Source organism: Rhineura floridana, chromosome 5 (assembly GCF_030035675.1).
Source record: "Rhineura floridana isolate rRhiFlo1 chromosome 5, rRhiFlo1.hap2, whole genome shotgun sequence".
NCBI classification, from domain to species: domain Eukaryota; kingdom Metazoa; phylum Chordata; class Lepidosauria; order Squamata; family Rhineuridae; genus Rhineura; species Rhineura floridana.
Genome location: NC_084484.1, coordinates 173951136 through 173970550, shown reverse-complemented (window position 1 = coordinate 173970550; position 19415 = coordinate 173951136). Strand labels below are relative to the sequence as shown.

Sequence of the window (19415 nt, the reverse complement as noted above, 5' to 3'; positions counted from 1 at the left end):
GCCTCTCTGTCCCCCCCCCTGGAATGAAGGAGTGCTGCCCCCCTACCCAGTTCACTGCTTTACAGGGGGGGAGAGAAGTGTAACACAGCTTTTAAAACTCTGATTGCATATTCCCTTCCTTCTGCTTCCTTGAGATTTGGTGAGGCGACGAGGGAGCTGCAGGAGCCACAAGCCAGCCACTGTTTGTGCAGAGAGGGGCGTGCACGCGACGGGGGCAGAGCAGGCGGGAGGGGAGGGGAGGGGAGGGGCCGCAGACCAGCAAAAAGAAGGGCCGGGTTGAGTCACATGGCGCCTGCGCTGCAGTACCGGCTGCCTGCTCGGGCAGAACTTTTTCGCCGTCTCCCTCCCCCGCCCCCCCAAACCATCCTCATCTTCTCTCCGTTGCCCAGAAGGGCGAGAGCGACAGCTTGGAGGAGGAGACGAAAGGGGGCTCCCTGACACCTGCGAGGTGTTGTGGGTTGTTTTTTTTTTGCAAAAAGAGAGAGATCTGTGCATTGCAGAGGAGGGGGCAAAAGATCTGCAAGCCCCACTGCAAATCGTTTGGTGTGTGGCTGTGCGGAAGGGATTGCGTTGGGGGGGGGAGCGACGTTTGAACTAGTGGGAAAGAGTCTGACTCTTCAAACTCAGCAGCGCGGCGAACCTGGCAGGGATGGGACTTCAGTCTCCACCTGTCTGATTTTTTGTTTTTAAGACTTTGCTCTCAGGAGCACTGAAAACTCACAATCGGCGCCCGACACAGTTATGAAGAGGTAAGTTAAGCCAAAGATGGAAGGCGAGGGAAGAGCTCCCAAGCGAGGTCTGAACCAAAGCTGCGCTGCTGGGCGTGATTACCCTTCTGGGACTTTCACTTCCAGGTAGTTTTGTTCTGGCAAGGGCTTTTTCTCGGAGATCACCAGCTAGATCTGAAAGATAATTTGGGCAATAGCGTTTGGCTGATAAGTGAGTTCCTATTAGGGCAGGAGATGCTGGAAAACATCCACTCCTTCCCTCTTCTGTTGATTATTACAGGGAACTGGGAAGGGGGCTTTGCCTAGGATCCATGTGATCGGCATGTTGGTCCATGGGATTGGGCTGAGCTGGGCAGATTAAAAACAAAAGCAAACCTCTCCTTTAAAAAAAATTAAACTCAAGCGGCTAACCAGGCTCACTGGCTGTCTTTGGGATGGTGCATCCTTTGACTTTTCTGAGCCTACCTGAACTGTGATTACCTGTATCTGTTTTGATTTCCTGTTACTATCTATACCTACATGTTATGGAGAAGGACCTTAGTTCAGCGGTAGAGCATCTGCCTTGCGTGGAGAAGGTCCCAGGTTCAATCCCCAGGTAGGACAGGAAAAGACTCCCCATCTGAAACCCAGGAGAGCTGCTGCCAGTCAGTGTAGACAGTACTGAGCTAGATGGGTCAGTGTTCTGACTTGCTGTAAGGCAGTTTTCCTATTTAACTGTACAAACGTCCGACTGGACTGAAATCAAGGGCAAGTAATCTCAATCCCCGATCAACTCTTTTTGACACTTTGGATAACTTTTCCCTCCCCGACCATTGTCTTCATTCTCCGAAATCCCGTGGATCACCAGTCTACTTAAATTGTTTTGCATCAGCTGCTTTTGCAAAGTAGCCCTTCAAGGCATGCTGTGAGATCTGGCAATTTCCCCTCTGATCCCTGCGTGTGGAAAGGAATGTAGGAAGCTGTGCTATATCAAATTAGATTATAGGTCCATCTTGCTTGGTCCTTTCTACAAACCTGTGGCCTGCCCGAGGTAGCTGGACTACCATTCCCATCACCCTGATTATGGGCTATGCCTCCGGCGGCTGATGGGAGGAGAATTACAACAGCTGATGGTCCACAGAGCAGCGACCATGGGTCCACATTCTCTGACTGCAGCTCTTCAGGGTTTCAGGCAAAAAAAATTTCCTCGTCTTATCTAGAGATTCCAGGGATTGAACCTGGAACTTTCTGCATGTGCAACTGTGTGCTCTGCCACTCAGCCACAGCTTTCGCCCCATACTTGTGGTTATCCTTTGATGGGCTCGCTGTGGTTACTCTGTGGTGAGACTAAGTGCCTCTTATGTGCAGTTGCTCAGTCACATTCCAGAGCTTCCCCTTTTAATTTGGCAGTGAATTTGGAGATGAGGTGGTGGCTGCATCTTCTGTTTGCCCCCACCCATCCTTTCATCAGCATCTCCCTTAGCTGTGCATTGTCCTTTGAATTCTACTTTCTACAGCAGGAATATTAATTCTGCAACAGTCCTGTAAAGTAAACCAGAATAGGGACTGAGAAAACACAGGCTCGCCTAAGACTCCTTGTGAGTTTTTATCTGTGATGAGGTTTGCGCCAGCTCACACTTTCCAGCTCACACCCATAACTTCTAAACTGGGTGCAAATTAAACCATGCCAACATCTATTTCCTTGGAACCTTTTGGAATGCCTGTTCTAAATGGTTTTTTATGAGAAATACATTTCTCCCCAGTATAGAGATATGGTCTGGTTACAGAAAAAAAAAGCCAGTGTGGCATAGTGGTTAGAGTGTTGGACTACAACCGGGGAGACCAGGGTTTGAATCCCCACACAGCCATGAAGCTCACTGGGTGACCTTGGGCCAGTCACTGCCTCTCAGCCTCAGAGGAAGGCAATGGTAAACCCCCTTTGAATACCGTTTACCATGAAAACCCTATTCATAGGGTCGCCATAAGTCGGGATCGACTCGAAGGCAGTCCATTATTATTATTATTACAGAAAAAAATGTAGAACGTGTGGGAAAGTTTTACAAGTATCTCTTCTGACATGATTACACTGAGCCATGTCTGAATGAAACCATAACTCAGCAAAAAAGGCATCTCTGCAAGTTTTACATATGATGATGTATGCTGTTTTACCTACACAGAGGTTATTTCAATGCAGGGGGCTCTGCTTTGGCATAATAGCTCCCAGCCATGACTTCTGAGAGCATGGAATTTTAGCAAGAGAGACATAAGTTCCATGCATGTTGGCGTTCAGAGCTATGCATTTTTGCCTCCCTAATGTCTGTTGGGGGGGGGGTCAATGCAGGGGAAAATGCAATGGAAGAAGCAACTCTTAAATCACCGTGACTAAAGTATAACTTGATTCTGTGCATGTGCACAGATCCCAGACGCAGAGCTTGTCTGACAGCAGCTTCCTCCCTGATAGGTTCATTGCCAGAGTGCTCAAAACACAAGTTTAGAACACAGCAGCATCTTTAGGGAGAGGCCCTAGCTCAGCATCTGACCACATGGTGTACATGCAGAAGGACCCAAATTAGCAGGGATGAGGAACCTGTGGCTCCCCAGGTGTTGTTGCACTCCGTCACCCATCGACAGCACGGCCAATGGGATGATGGGAGTTGGAGTCCAGCAACATTTGGCAAGTGGCAGATTTCCCATTCCTGAGACCAAATGGAGAAGACCCTCTGCCTGTGAGCCTGGAGAGTTGCAGCCAGATTCAGTAGATTATACTGTACAAGACTAAGTGGAGGAATAGTTTGACTTTGAACGAAGCAGTTTCCTATATTCTGAAATAATGGAGGGGGTGTTGTACAGCAGCTACTGGAGAGGATGAGATGCAGGCGCACGCTGCAGTGAGACACAGGGAATGATGGCATCTTGGGGGACCCTGGGATATGTCTTCTCCATGGGTGTTGAGAGACAAGGGGCTCTCTTTCAATATTTTATGTCCTCAACCCCAATATTCTTGGGCTGCCATGTGAAACATTTCTTCATAGACATTTGAACCCAAATTTTCCTGACTTGAGCACATTATGTCCTCTGAGGTTGCAAAGGAAGCAATTGATGATTGGCCAAAAAGCAACACATACCCCCACCCCGAAATTCCCAATATAGGATTATAATTAGGCTCAGAAAACCAAACGATACTCTAAAAGTAGCTTGGTTTGTCCCATACGAACCTAAGAAGAACCTGTTGGATCAGGCCAGGGGCACATCTAGTCCAGCATTCTGTTGTCACAGTGGCCAACCAGATGTCCATTGGAAGCCGGCAAGCAGAGCCTGGGTGCAAGAGCGTGTTTCCCTCCTGCGGCTTCTGGCAACTGGTTTTCAGAAGTATACTGCCTCTGACTATGGTGGCAGAGCACAGCCATCATGGCTAGTAGCCACTGACAGCCTTGATAGCCTTATCCTCCATGAATAGCCTTATGCCAAGCCAAATTGGAGCACGCCACATGCCCCAGTGATGTAACTGAGAACATAATGGGTTCTGATCTGTCCTCCAGCCCCTCTCCTGGTGGGCTTCAGACCTCTCTGCCTTCTTCCTCTCTGTCTTGCCCGCCTACATCGCAGATGTCAAAGAGAAGGTATCTAGCCTAGCTGTCTAACAGCTGGATTTCTAAGTGTAGAGATCTATCTATCTATCTATCTATCTATCTATCTATCTATCTATCTATCTATCTATCTATCTATCTATCTATCTATCTATCTATCTATCTATCTATCTATTGGAACATTTCAATGACCCACTAGTGATGACCCACTAAAATGGGTCAGTCCAGAACTGCCACCTTATTTACTGATTGTGGGAATGAGACCAAAGGATCCAACATGCAAATGAATTGGTGGCAATGGGTGCGTGTGTGTGAGTGCGTGTGTGTGTGTGAAACTGAATCAATTTGCAATTTCATTATAAACAGTAAAATTCCCTGGCACACATTTATCAGAAAGATTTTTTTCCCTGTGGTTTGAGGAATTTGAGAGTGCAAGGCAACGCCACTCACAGACATAAATTTGCTTGCCCTTGGTTTTATTTAGATACATTCAAAGAGTATTATATATAGCTGTTTCTTTGGAAAGCAATTAATGTTTAACGTCTTATCTACATGCCTGTGAATGCACCCAATGTAGGCTTCCCTGCGCTCTCTCTCCCCCCGCCCCGCCAGTTCCGTCTGGCCAGAAAATAGACCGGCTTTTCTTTGTTCTTGGATTCTGATTGATGATTACAGAAGCAACACTGATTAGAAGCAAATGTCCAGCTATTGTAATTCATGCTTTAACGAGGTAATGAAAGTCATGCCCCAGTTGGAAGGGAGGACATTATGCACAATGCATATTTTGCTCATGCCATAGAGTGGCTGTTCAGACAAGGCTCATGAGGAAACAGCTGATTAATATCATGCTTGCTTTATTGGGTGACACCCAGGAGATATTTGCTATTTCCACCAGCTGTAAAAAGTTTCCCTTCATTGCAAAATACTTGGGCTTCAGTATCCTGGAACGACTTTCCAGGTCCCATGGAATCCACATAAATGAAGCACCCTTGTGGAGAAGTGTCTCTGGCTTGTGTCTGCGTCATTTGATTGCAATCTTAATTGCATAAATACGCAGTGGAAGAGCTTTTAAAAATTCACCCTTTACCCACTGTGAGTCCATGAAGAGGGTTAAAGCCTCATTCACAGGCACCCAGAATGGTGTGGGCACTCGTGATCCTGGGCCATCGGCGAGTGTGTCCGAATGTGGCATCCACTTGAACTCTGCTTCCACATTAGCTTAACATTAGTGAAAGGCTAAAGCAGAAATGGAGGAGAGTGGACACACCCGGGTGGCTCTGTCTTCCTCCCTTGCAAAATCAATAAATACAGCAATTCTCAGACAAAAGCATCAGAGAAGAAAAGTCGGACACCTAGAAATTTCACATTTCTAGGAGTCAGCATCAGCTACCTAGATATACCTGTAATTATTCAGTTCTGCTTATATTCAGAGTGATGGACAGAAAAGGCTCTAGGGAGCCTCTGAATGATCAGACATGTATGAATACGACTGGGGTGTGTGTGCACAGGACTGCTGGCCTATAATTAGGATGTTCGGCCCAGAGAAAAAATGGTAGGGCTCTGCCCCACCTTGCCCTAGTCACCAGCTTTCCCTTCGTCCATCGGCTGCAGCAATCATGCCCAGTGGTGAGGGGTGATGGGAGCTGGTAGTTCAGCAATATCTGGAGGGCCAAAGGGTCCCTGTACCTGACATATAGGTTCCTTTGCACAATCCGGAGTCCTGCTTGATCAGGGCTCCCAATTGCATGTAGGAACCTGCGTGAAGCCTCTCATTTATCAACTGCGCAGAAGTCAGAGGGGTAGAGCTCGTCAAGCACAGCAATGGCGGGGCAGTGAAACTAGGGGCACCGGCTGAAGATAGTATCTCCCTCCTGCTCCAAATGGAAGGCTCCTGAACAAGTAGGGTGGGGCCCCCTAGTTTCTTTGGGCCGGGGGCACATTATGGAAATCTTAAGAAAATGTTCTGGGCATGACAAAGGGCCTCTCCAGATGTCGGTTTTATTATGCATTCATGATTATTTCTGCTCACGGTCCCAGGGTGGTTATAAGCAGTCACACTTTCGATATTGTTTGTGCGTGCAGATGTTTTGGGGCAGACACACCGCTTCGCTTCCATGCATGCCCCTTAATTTCCTGCTGGCATCCTGTAACTTTTCATACCATAAATGTTCTGAGGTGGGTGAGTGTGTTTATCCTGCTTTTCTTGCTGTATAGCACAAGAGTGCCCCTCCATACAACAGTAACACCCTAAATTGGGGAAGGGTTGCAGAACAACTTCAGAAGGCGGAATGATGTGTGGATGGCCCACTATAATTCCCCCAGTAATGCACTCTGATTGTATCCATGACATGTTGTAGAATACACCTGCAAAAAAACACCAGTCTGGAGCAGCCGAAAATGTTCAATTCACAGATGGAAAACTGCAGATGCTCAGAAACACCCCCTGGGGAAAAAACCCCCAGCAAAATACCCACACCGAAACTGGGCAAACAACAAATGCAGACGCCCCCCTCAAAAAAGCAGGGAAAACACCCAAACCCTGCCAGAAGCAAGCACAAAGACATCTCCCAAAACCAGATCGCTGCCCTACCCCCTAAACCTACCAGAAAGCATCAGGGTTCCTTTTGTTTTTCCCCCTGAAACATGTAGGTGGGAACTGAAAGGCAAAACACCAGCCTCCAGTTCTTCACTTCCTTTTCTTCCCCGTGTTTTGCTTTCCAGCCAGCCCAGGTCAATTTTTTTAAAAAAAAAAAATAAGAGCACTGAGGGTGATGCCTGGGGGTACCAGCAAATACCACGTTGGGCCGCCAAGGAATATGGTTATGGGAAGGGCAAATTGTGTGAGTCTTTCTAGCCCTGGGATCATCTGGCCAGGAGGGAGGCTGAGAAGACCCTTAGGACTGGTTCCATCTGTGTGGTTATTTCATGCACACACGTTCCCAAGCGGTATTGGTTGGCATCCCTATAAAGCAGCTCCTAGCACTGCTAAGGGTGCATTTAACGGGGTTTAAACCATCCATTCATACTCACAATTAGGGTGTTTAAAAGGATTTTTTTTTTAAAGGCAGTTCTTTCATTGTAAATGTATGAGTGAAGTAAGAATTGTAACGTAATAATTCTTGCAGTTACCAGATTGGCTGTAGATGGGTAAGTTAATTTGTCAACAGGAAACTTCATCGGTTTATGACGCTGACCATTTCTCCTGATAGCTGCTTAACTGGTCTCTTGGGGCGAGTAAGAATTGCCCATAGGTGACCAGATACAGAATGTTTTCCAAAGAGGTTGTCATTTTGTTTTTGGGGTTTTTTTTGCCACAAATTACTCCCATAGGCATATGTGAGCAGATGGGCTAGTTAATTTTTTTGACGGCTACAGACTTTTGTGGATTTATTTGCAAGGGTTTTGCAAATGCATAACTGGATCTTGCCTGGTTCCTGTTATTTTCAACTAGCAGAAAGTACTGGGCGCTGCTCAGGAATTCTGAGACACCCCTCTCCCGATGCTGAGATGCATAAATGGTGGTAGGGCTGTGCAGCAGATTGAATCCCAAACTGGGGCAATTCGGGGGGGGAGGATCCAGGCTTTGCCCGAGTCAGGTGGAGACTGCCCTGGATCACCCCAAGTCAGGTTGGGCTAAGGCAAGCAATCCAAGGCTGTTAGGGGGTGGGCCGTAGGGCAGGAAGAAAGAGAGGCAGCCTGCCACAGCGCATTACCCTCGCAGGGGACACGCTGGAGAAACAGCCCCCAGTAGGATTTAAACCTCCGTTCACTGGCTGGTGAGCAGAGGAGTCAGTCCTGCGGGGTTCTGGGCGCTGCTTTGCAAGCGTCTCCCTGCAGGGAATGTGCTTGCAAAGCTGCAGCCTGCAGGACTGAATCCTCAGGCTTGCAGCGCGGCTGGAAGTGGGGAAGGAGACGCAGGGTCTCCCCCTTCCCCCGCCCATCCATATTTTTATTTGGGGGTTTAAAAACTGGATAGGAACATAGGCAGCTGACTTAGACTGATTCAGACCATTGGTCCCTCTAGCTCAGTACTGTCTACACTGACTGGCAGCGGCTCTCCAGGGTTTCAGACAGGGCGTGTTTCCCAGCCCTACTTGGAGATGCCGGGTCCTTCTGAACCAGGTTCCTTCCGCATGCAAGGCAGGCGCTCTAGCTCCTGAGCTACGACCGTTCCTAAAAAGCTTTGTGCAATAACTCCAGAATGAGGGGACAGAGGCAGCTCAGTGGGTGTTTCTTTCCAATGATTTTTTAAGCGGCAGCGGGGTGGGAGGGAAGGAAATGAAGGCAACCAGACTCAGTAATTCTTAAACTAACTTTGCCAGTCGGTAACCAAATCACATGATGATCCAGTTACTTTTCCGTGGGGGCGTCTTCTAGCAGGCCGGCCAGCATACCTGCTGGGTCTACTGTATGCGTTGGCAGATAACCCTGGACTGGACCCTCTCGCAACCTGGTTCAGCTTTTCCAGCGTGTCGCCTCTTGTAACCCTCAAATTGGTAGGGATTTGGGGAGGATCAGACTTGGAAAAGGCTGCTCTGCATGGCATCCCCGCCGGACTTAATGTACATGGCCCATTTTGGGTTTTTTTAAAAAAACTGGGCTTCTGTAATCCTTAAAAGGGCTGCTTCGCTCTCCTCACTTGTGTTTCTGACAACTTGCACAGCCAAGGAAAGCTGTATGGATATTTTGACAAGAGTGGAAACTGTTGTTGGATTCTTATTCTGTGACTTCTTTTAAAGGCCCTCTTTTCCCTGCCTGCCCCTCTCCCTGCCACCCACCTCTCTTGTTAATCATTCTGGCTCCTTGCCCTATGGAAAAACTGTCTTCATTGCAAAATGTAATGGAGACTATTCTTTGCACACAGTTTCCCCTCCTGCCCCAACACACACACACACACACACACACACACACACACACACACACACACACACACACGAGTTATTTTGCAAATCCTAATTGGCAGGCTTGGAGGAACACCTCCTAAATAGCGACCTTCTTAAAAATAACCACTGTAGAAATGTAGACTGGGTGTCCTTATTGTATGTATATATGCATGTGTATTCATGGGGGGAAAAGAAGACATGCTCTTCCTGCGTCATATTCCTGAGATGTGAAAAGGGCTGTCTGCATTTCATCCAGAGGTACGGACAGGGCACAGCCATGGAGACTCTGGTAGAGTGGCCACCTAGTATTTTACCACAGTTCAGTGCTTTCAAAATTCCATGTTGTCAAGAACACCCAAACTGTATGCCCCAGGAAATAAAGTCATTATCCAACTGAGGACTCCTTTGCACATAAAAAGTAATTCTCCAAAGAGGAGGCTGCCCTCATCACTTCTGTGTTATGGGACAGCTTCGATCCTGTACCTGCTGAAGCAATCCCCATTTAACTCGGTGGGATTTACTTTTGAGCAGAAACATAGAATCATAGAGTTGGAAGGGGTGTATAAGGCATAGACATAGAATAGTAGAGTTGGAAGGGGCCTATAAGGCCATGAAGGCCATTGGGTCCAACTGCTCAATGTAGGAATCAAATTAAAGCATACCCAACAGGTGGCTGTCTAGCTGCCTCTTGAATGCCTCCAGTTTTGGAGAGCCCACCACCTCCCTAAGTCATTGATTCTATTGTTGTACCGCTCTAACGGTCCTCTGTGTGGCAACCTTTCAAGTACTTGAAGAGTGCTATCATATCTCCCCTCAGTCTTCTCTACTCAAGGCTAAACATGCCCAGTTCTTTCAGTCTCTCTTCATAGGGCTTTGTTTCCAGTCCCCTGATCAACCTTGCTGCCCTCCTCTGAACCTATTCCAGTTTGTCTGCTTCCTTCCTAAAGTACAGTGTTGAAGAGTACTGGACCTAGGACTGAGCCCTGCAGTAGCCCGCTTGTTACCTTGTCCCAATTTGAGAAGGAACCATTGATAAGCACTCTTTGAGTACGATTCTGTAGCCAACTGTGGAAGAGTTGGAAGGGGCGTATAAGGCCATCGGGTCCAACCCCAGTGTAGGAATCAAATTAAAGCATCCCCTACAGGTGGCTGTCCAGTTGTTGTTCCGTCCAGCCCACATTTAGTAGTTCCATCCAGCCCACATTTAGTTAGCTTACTAATCAGAATATCATGGGGCACTTTGTCAAAAGCTTTGCTGAAGTCGAGATACATTATGTCCACAGCATTCCCACAGTCTACCAGGGAGGTTACCTGATCAAAAAATGAGATAAGATTAGTCTGGCAGGATTTGTCCTTGGTAAATCCATGTTGGCTTCTAGTAATGACTGCATTGTTTTCAAGGTGCTGACAGATTGACTGCTTTATTTAGTACTTTTGTTTGCCACCCTGGGCTCCTGCTGGGAGGAATGGCGGGATATAAATCAAATAATAAATAAATAAAATAAATAAAATTTATAATCTGCTCCAGAAATCTCTTAGGGATTGATGTCAGGCTGATTAGTCTGTAGTTCCCAGGTTCCTCCTTTTTGCCCTTTTTGAAGATTGGGACAACATTAGCCCTCCTCCAGTCATCCAGCACTTCACCTATCTTCCACGATTTCGCAAAAATAATAGACAGTGGTTCCAAGAGTTCATTGGGCAGTTCATCGGGCCCTGCAGATTTGAACTTATTCAAAGTGATTAGGTATTCTTTGACCATTTGTTTATCAATTTTGTGCTGCAATCCTGCCCCTTCACGTTTCCTGGGAGGGTCATAGTCCCTCTTTTGGGAGAAGACTGAGCCAAAGTAGGAATTGAGCACTTCTGCCTTTTCTTTGTCATCATTTTGCCATTCTCAAAATGTAGCTGCACCACCATTTCTTTTCTCTGTCTTTTACTTCCTGATGCCATCCCTGCAATTCTGTGCTGCCTGTCTGTACTCTTCCTTTGTGGCCTGGCCTTCCTCCCACTTCCTGTATGTGTCCTTTGTTTTCAGGTCATCTCTAAGCTTTCTGTGAAACCAAATTGGCTTCTTCTGCTGTCTTCCTCCTTTTTTCCTTGATGGAATTATTTGCCATTGTGCCTTTAGAATTTCCTTTTTTAGAAACTCCCACCCATCTTGGACTCCTTATCTCATTAGGGTCGCTTGCTACTGACCCTTACTTATCATTGTTCTGAGTTTATTAAAATCGGCTTTCCTGAAGTCCAGGGTATGAATATGGCTACCGTCAACTTTTACTTCCTTCAAAATCAAGAACTCAGGTACAGCATGGTCACTTTCCACCAGAGTTCCTGTAGACAAGTTTAGGATTCCACTGGAATTGCTGTGGCCTTACATCCACTGATGGAAATGAAAGGAAGGTTTAACTTTGCCAAATCTCTACATTGGGTGTGAGGTGTAGTTAATAAAGTGGGCCTGTGTCCTACTTTACAGAGGGCAGCTCTCTATTTGAAGGGCTGTCCGATCCAAGGCTTGTTTAAAGATAAAGAGCAGGATAAGCATTGACGCTGCTCAGCAAGTTAGGACCTGGAGAGTAAACTGAGCAGGCAGGCATACAGGTCACCTGGTCAGAGCCTTCCCCACTATGAGGAGGTTTACTGTATTTCTGTTTGAATTATAGTAATTATTTCTACATTTGCATATATCTATACATATATATATTAGCATATGTAAATATTATGCAAATCTATATCCTTTCGTTCTGTGTTTTGGTGCTGCATTCCTTCTTTTTTTGGTGTTGCATAGGTGTTCACTGTAGCCTTAATGTTTAATAAGAACACCGGAAGAACCCTGCGCTACTCGTACTTGTCCTTTGTTCTTCCCCAGTAGCTCGGTGAGTGTCTTCTGACCTGGGGGTCTCATCTTCCAGCACTATCTCATGTTGCATTTTGAATACTCTGTTCATAGGGTTTTTGTGGTAAGAGGTATTCGGAGGTGGTTTACCACTGCCTTCCTCTGAGTCTGGATGCATCTTAGTCTGGTGTCTCAGCTTTGACCATTCCGCCTTGGGTGCCCCTGCTAGGAGTCTAGCCTCTTGGTCTAGACTCCTGACGGCATGGCTCTCCGCTTCTTCGACACTCTCAAACCCCCTCACCACATTAAGGTGTGCATCCTAGAGGGGGGTTGTTCTAGTACATCACTGCTTTAATTACTTTGTAATTTGACAGCAATTGACCTGCCAGTTGACCTAAGTGTTTTTTTGACCTGTCCAATGCCACCTCTAAGCCAGCCCTCAGTAATAGTAGCCTGCGATGGAACACAGTTTGAACTATATTGTTAGAAGGCATGTGAGATGGAGGTGGGCCATTAGACCTTTTCTATGAGGCTGCATTTGCCTTTTTCCAAGCCCGCCCTTATGCCCTTATGCTCAGGGATGTAAATTTAGGGACGACAAAAGACAGGCATCTCCTGACTTTAAAGGGAGCGTAAAAACCGCAGGGTTTTTTGTTTTGGACCCTACTAAACATAAGTTCACTAAAAGTGATGGTGGAGGAGAGAACACAAATGTTGCCTTCCTGGATCCAAGAAGACTTATTCAACAAGAGGGCCATTTTCAAAACCTTTTTTGAAGGAAGAAAATCAGGAGTGTTTGGTTTTCTTTCTTATTTTAAAAAAGTTTTCCCACTACATGCTTTAAAAAAGAGATAAAGATGGAATTTAATCAGCAAGGAATATGAGGGGATAGTGTCAAGAGACAAATATAACACCAGAAAAGGGGAAGAATCAAAATTATTATTATTATTAGTAGTAGTAGTATTACTACTACCACCACCATCATCAACAATAATAATAACAACAACATGTATATCCCACTGTTCTTCAAGGGAGCTCACGATGGTGTACATGGTCCTCCCCCCTCATTTTATCCTCACAACAACTGTGGGGTAGGTTAGATTGTGAGACAGTGACTGGCCCAAGATCACCCAGTGAACTTCATGGCTGAGTGGTGATTTGAACCCTGGTCTCCCAAGCCCTAGCCCAACACTGTACACCACATGGGCTCTAACAGAGCAATTTTGTTTCCAGTTTGTCTGTTGTTCTCCCATTTGTTTATCCCCAACATGTGGAATACAGAGGTATACTGTTCCTCCACAGCGAGGCTCCATTTATAGTTATCCAGGTTAAAAGCTAGCAATGGCTAAAACAATTCTCCATGAATTTGTCTGGCTCTTTTTAAAAGCCATCCAAGTAAATGGTCGTCGTACATCTGGTGATGGCGAATTCCGCAAATGAATGGCTGCAGGAAGAAGTACCTCCTTTGGTCTGTCCTTAACTTTGAGCATGTCAGTTTCATCCGGGGACCTTGAATTATTATGAGAGAGGGAGAAAACTCTGTCCAACCTGCTAACAATTTTTGTACACCTCCACTGTGTTCCTCTTCCCAGAAAGCACAAGCTGTCTCCAATAAGATCGGCACTGGCTCTTTAAAAGACGATGGGGTCAGAGGCTGGGCGGGAGGTTAAAGTACGTCTGATGCAGGGCTTGGAAAAGTTACTTTTTTAAACTACAGCTCCCATCAGCCCCAGCCAGCATGGCTACTGGATTGGGCTGAAGGGAGTTGTAGTTCAAAAAAGTAACTTTTCCAAGCTCTGATGTACCAACTGATGCAAAGCCCAGGGAAGTGTCTTAGGGACCTTGGCCCATTCCCTTGATGCAGTCGTGTTTTCCATGGACAGTCAGAGGTCGGACAAAGTCAGTTCTCTCCATCACCCTCTGCTGGACAAAAGAGTGCCAAGAGGCAACCCCACCACCACCATTCCACACCCTTTCTCCTTATCAAGTAAGCTAGCTAATCCACATGGCAAGGGGAGGAATTGCAGCAAACTTAACAAGCAAGGTAAAACAACAAGAACAGAACACTTAAAACAGCAACACTCCCGTTGGTAAGAGCAGTCGTTGAAGTATATTTTCCTGCAAGATTCCTTTGTTCTTAGTATTGTTTGAGGAAGAAGAAGAAGGAGTAAAGCATGTACATTCGGTGCCTGAATTAGGGCTGCATGATGACGTGGATGCAATGGACCATGGAGGGGAAGGGGCTGCTTTCACTGTTGACATTTTTCTTTTTGTTTTAAAGAAAGAGAGCTCCTTGTAGCCCTGCCATCTGGATCAGGGAAAAGAACCCCATGCACAAAGCACCTCCTGCCTCTTAAAGCACATCATCCTGTCTGCTTACCACACTGCTCCCTTGATCAGAGAATTAGTGAGGACCTGTAATATATGAATCCCTTTCTCCACAGTGTGTGAAAAAGACACATTTATTTCACTTTTGACCAAGGGGACCTTGGAAACAATGCAGTCATTTCAGGAAGCCAACATGGATTTATCAAGAACTGCCAGACTAATCTTATCTCATTTTTTGATCTGATAACCTCCCTGGTAGACTGTGGGAATGCTGTGGACATAATATATCTCAGCTTCAGCAAAGCTTTTGACAAAGTGCCCCATGATACTCTGATTAGCAAGCTAGCTAAATGTGGGCTGGCTGGAACAACTATCAGGTGGATCCACAGTTGGCTCCAGAATCATACCCAAAGAGTGCTTATCAATGGTTCCTTCTCAAACTGGGCAGAAGTAATGAGTGGGGTACCACAGGACTCGGTCCTGGGCCCAGTGCTCTTCAACAGTTTTATTAACGACTTGGATGAGGAGGTACAGAGCATGCTTATCAAATTTGCAGATGATACAAAATTGGGGGGCATAGCTAATACTGTGGAAGACAGAAACAAAACTCAAAATGATCTTGATAGGCTGGAGCACTGGGTTGATGTCGGAAGGCAGAGCTGGGGTCCCAATCCCGGGGAGCTGGATCCTGGAGAGTTGGGAGAAGAGTATTCGGATGGATGGCAGAGGGAAGGGAGAGGAACTTCCCCCCTTCGGAGCGAAGACGAAACAGAGGAATTGCCAGTGATAAGGTCGCTTAGCAATGGGGAGCCTGAGCCCTCCCTGGACATTCTCACGCCTCCCCCTCTTTCAGGCTCAGAGCAAGAGGGGAAAGAGGGAGGGCTGCTCACAGCCGAAAAGCGGGGAGGCAGTTTATCATCAGCCCCTCCCCTATCCCCCATCCTGGAATCGGAAACTTCAGAAGAGGAGGGGGTGATGCTTCCCCCCTCACCGCGCACACGCAGACAGCTGAAAAGACAGGAGAGAAGGGGGGGAAGGCGGGCAGTACCTGAGGGGCAGTTAAGGAGGAGCGAAAGATTGCGCGCCCGTTTGGCCCCTTCTTAAAGAACAGGCGGGAAGAAGTCCCTTGCTCTGTCAACTTTCTCCCAATGCCGCAGGACCTGTATCCCTGTATTGCTTCATGAGAAAACGCAGTCTTTGTTTGGACATTACCCTAATAAAACACGAATTAACTACAGCCGTTGGTCTGGTTCCTGAGTCACATTCTGGGCCTGACAGCTTGACAGAGCCACCTAAATCACCCTCAACGCTCTCTTCACTTGACTGGGACAAGATGTCAAAGGGAGCAGCGGGGGGGACAAACCCCACTTCTGAGACGGAAGAAGTGGAACTCTTGAGGACTAAGGTAGCTGATTTGCAGACGGATGTTCAAGCCCTGCTAGCAGCAGTCAAGGCGCTGAAGACGGATAATCAAACCTTGAAGGCCACGATAGACCAGATGCGAACAGCCCCTCCAGCTGCCGTAGTAAAGGTTCCCATTGGATTGCCCCCAAAATACGCAGGACAAAGTGATCAGTTGGCAACCTTCGTGGCTCAATGTGAGTTATATCTGGATGTCAGGCACACGGAATTTCCAGACGATGGGGCTAAAGTAGCTTTCGTGATTAGCCTCCTGGAGGGAGAAGCTGCAAAATGGGTGACTCCGTATCTCGTGAGAAAGGATACTGTCTTAGGAAGGTACAGAGGATTTATACAGGAGATGACCGAGATGTTTCAAGACCCGCAAAGGGCTGAAACAGTAGCGCGGCAACTAGGCGCTCTGAAGCAAGCTAAAGGGACTGTTTCCAAGTACACTAACGCTTTTAAAATTCTGTCCCAGGAAATTGGTTACAATGACGCCGCCCTGATGTTTATGTACCGGAGTGGATTAAATGCTGAAATCCTGGATGAGTTGGCCAGGACCTCCCCCCCCCCCCGCTGACCTACCAGGGCTTATCCGGCTATGCCTACAGATAGATCACCGGATGGAAGGAAGGCGCCTGGAAAGGAAGCAGGAGGTCCCAAGATACTCAGCCTCGGCATCCCGCAACAAGACCCTTCCCACTGCAGGGATGGCAGGTAATGCAACTGAGGGACAGGGAGGGGCTAGGCCAAGACTGTCGGAAGAAGAAAAGGAAAGACGACGCCGGGAACGTTTATGCTTTTATTGTTCAAAGCCGGGCCATGTGGCCAGAGACTGTGGACTGAAAGGGGGGAAAGCCGAGCCGTCGGGAAACTAGAACACCCAGTCCACGTGCAGGCCGGTGGACTGGGGGCAGCGTTGTATAAAGGCCCCCCAACGATCCAACCTCCCTCAAAGGGGGTGTTGGTCTTGCCTATTCGGATTACAACTTCCAGAGGAGTGGTGTTTAATTCCACTGCCTTAATTGACAGTGGAGCCTCCACAAATTTTATTGATGTAAAGTTAGTCAAGCGTCATGGAATTTCCCGGTGGAAACTGGACGCTCCCCTAGCTGTGGAGACTATCGATGGGAGACCCCTGAAGTCAGGAGGGGTGACACAAGCCACGGAGGAAGTGAAACTTCAAATCCCCGGGCACGAAGAGTTCATTTCGCTATACGTGTCAGATCTCTCGAACTTTGAGGTGATTCTGGGAATGCCCTGGCTAGCAAAGCATGAACCCAAAATAAGTTGGAAGGTGGCAGTGGTGTGGTTCACCTCACAGTATTGCCAGGAGAACTGTCAACCTGAAGGAATCAAGAACACCTTAGCGGGGGCAGTGCAAGAGATCGAGCAAGTGACCCTGCCGCCAAAGTATGAAGAATTCAAAGATGTGTTTGATGAAAAAGAGGCAGAGACTTTACCCCCCCACCGCCCTTACGACTGTGCGATTGATCTAGTGCCAGGAGCCAGCATCCCATCAGGGAGAATCTACTCTCTCACAGAGAATGAGAGGGAGGCCCTGAAGGAATTCCTGGATAAAAACCTGAGGCGAGGATTCATACGCCCCTCACAATCCCCTGCTGGAGCGCCACTATTGTTTGTGAAAAAGAAGGGGGGGGAACTCAGACCCTGTAACGACTATCGCGCATTGAACCAGATCACCATCCCCAACAGCTACCCGCTGCCCCTGATCTCAGAGTTGCTGGACCGACTGCGCTCTGCAAAAATCTTCACAAAGTTGGATTTGAGAGGAGCGTACAATCTGATCAGAATGAAGGAGGGAGATGAATGGAAAACAGGATTCTTGACCGCTTACGGACAGTATGAATACCTGGTCATGCCGTTCGGGCTTTGTGGAAGCCCAGGAATTTTTCAAAAATTCATGAACGACGTGTTTAGAGACTTGTTGGACACGTATGTAATCTGTTACTTAGATGATATCCTGGTGTTCTCAAAGAACCAGGAAGACCACGACCAGCATGTGAAGACGGTGTTGAAGAGACTGAGAGAAAATCACCTGTATGCTAAATTAGAGAAATGTGGATTTGACCTCAAGTCTCTAGACTTCCTTGGATATCGAATCTCAGCGGAAGGCATGGAGATGGACCCAGGGAAAGTAAGCTGCATATTGGACTGGGGCCAACCTGTCACCAAAAAGGATGTACAACGGTTTTTGGGGTTTGCCAATTATTACAGAAAGTTCATTCCAGGGTTTTTCAAATTAACAGCTCCTCTGACTGACTGTTTAAGGGGGAAGAAGAAGTTTCAATGGACAGAGAACGCCACCGAGGCCTTTGAGGAGCTGAAGAGAAGGTTTGCTACTGAGCCCATTCTGCGCTTTGCTGATCCGAACCGCCCTTTTGTAGTGGAAGCAGATGCTTCAGATTTTGCCATCGGGGGGGGGTCCTGCTACAATTAGACCAAGAAGGGAAGGAGCTGCACCCCTGTGCGTACTTCTCTCGGAAGTTAAAGCCTGCAGAGAAGAACTACACAGTTTGGGAGAAGGAGCTGCTGGCCATCAAGGACTCTTTTGAAAACTGGAGACAATACCTAGAGGGGACCTCTCATCGAATTGAAGTGCGCTCCGACCACAAGAATCTTGAAAGCCTCCAAACAGCCAGAAAGCTGAACCAGAGACAGATAAGATGGTCCCAGTTCTTCACTAGGTTTAACTTCCAGATTACTTACCATGCCCAAGCCAAAAACCAGAGAGCGGATGCCTTATCCAGACAGCCACAATACAAAGAAAGTGAATCCGAGGACCAGCCTCAGTACGTAATCCCACCAGAGAAATTAACGTTGGGAATATGCCAGCCTTCATGGGAAGAGGAACTCAAAAAGGCACAACAAGAAGATGCAGACATGCTAAAATATCAGCAGGAGACGGGACAAGGTCAAGACTCAGAAGTAACCTTTCACTGGAGAAATGGACTGTTATGGTTCAAAACCGCCAGATATGTGCCAGAAGGGGAATTAAGGCTCAGAATCCTACGCCAGTGTCATGATTCCATCACAGCGGGACACTTTGGGATTTACAAGACCATTCAGAACGTGGCCAAGGACTTCTGGTGGCCTAAAATGCGTCGGGATATTGAGAGTTATGTAAAGTCCTGCTCTGTCTGTCTGCGGACAAAAACACAAACAGTGACACCAGCAGGACTGTTACAACCGTTGCCTGTCCCACACGAACCCTGGAAGGACCTCTCCATGGATTTTATAACTGATCTACCCAAGTCCCAAGGAATGACAGCCATCTTAGTAGTGGTGGATCTACTTACCAAAATGGCACACTTTCTTCCTTGTGCAGGGGCCTTAGAGGCTAAAGAAACGGCCAAGTTATTCATAAAAGAAGTCTACCGGCTGCATGGATTGCCAAACAGCGTAGTCTCAGACCGAGGAACTCAGTTCACAGCCAAATTTTGGAGAGCAATGTGGAAACAGTTGCAGACGGAATTAAAACTCTCCTCCGCCCATCACCCCCAGACAGATGGGCAGACGGAACGCTTGAACACCGTTTTGGAAAGATATTTACGAAGTTATGTGTCCTATCAACAGATTGACTGGGTATCATATTTGCATTTTGCAGAGTTCGCCTACAACAATTCTCTGCACTCCAGCACTCAACAAACCCCGT

At 47.2% G+C, this 19415-nt stretch overlaps 1 protein-coding gene across 2 annotated transcripts in view; it reads left to right on the top strand.

Moving 5' to 3' along the window:
* Nucleotides 1-275: 275 nt before the first annotated feature.
* PRSS23 (serine protease 23) overlaps nucleotides 276-19415 on the top strand; it is a 33022-nt gene continuing 13882 nt past the window's right edge. Inside the window, exon 1 of one of the 2 annotated variants that reach the window (XM_061628893.1) lies at nucleotides 276-749. In XM_061628893.1, the coding sequence (XP_061484877.1) occupies nucleotides 742-749 (8 nt within the window). In that variant the 5' untranslated portion in view covers nucleotides 276-741. The remainder of the gene's footprint in view (nucleotides 750-19415) is intronic. The other variant, XM_061628894.1, reaches the window with a different exon arrangement.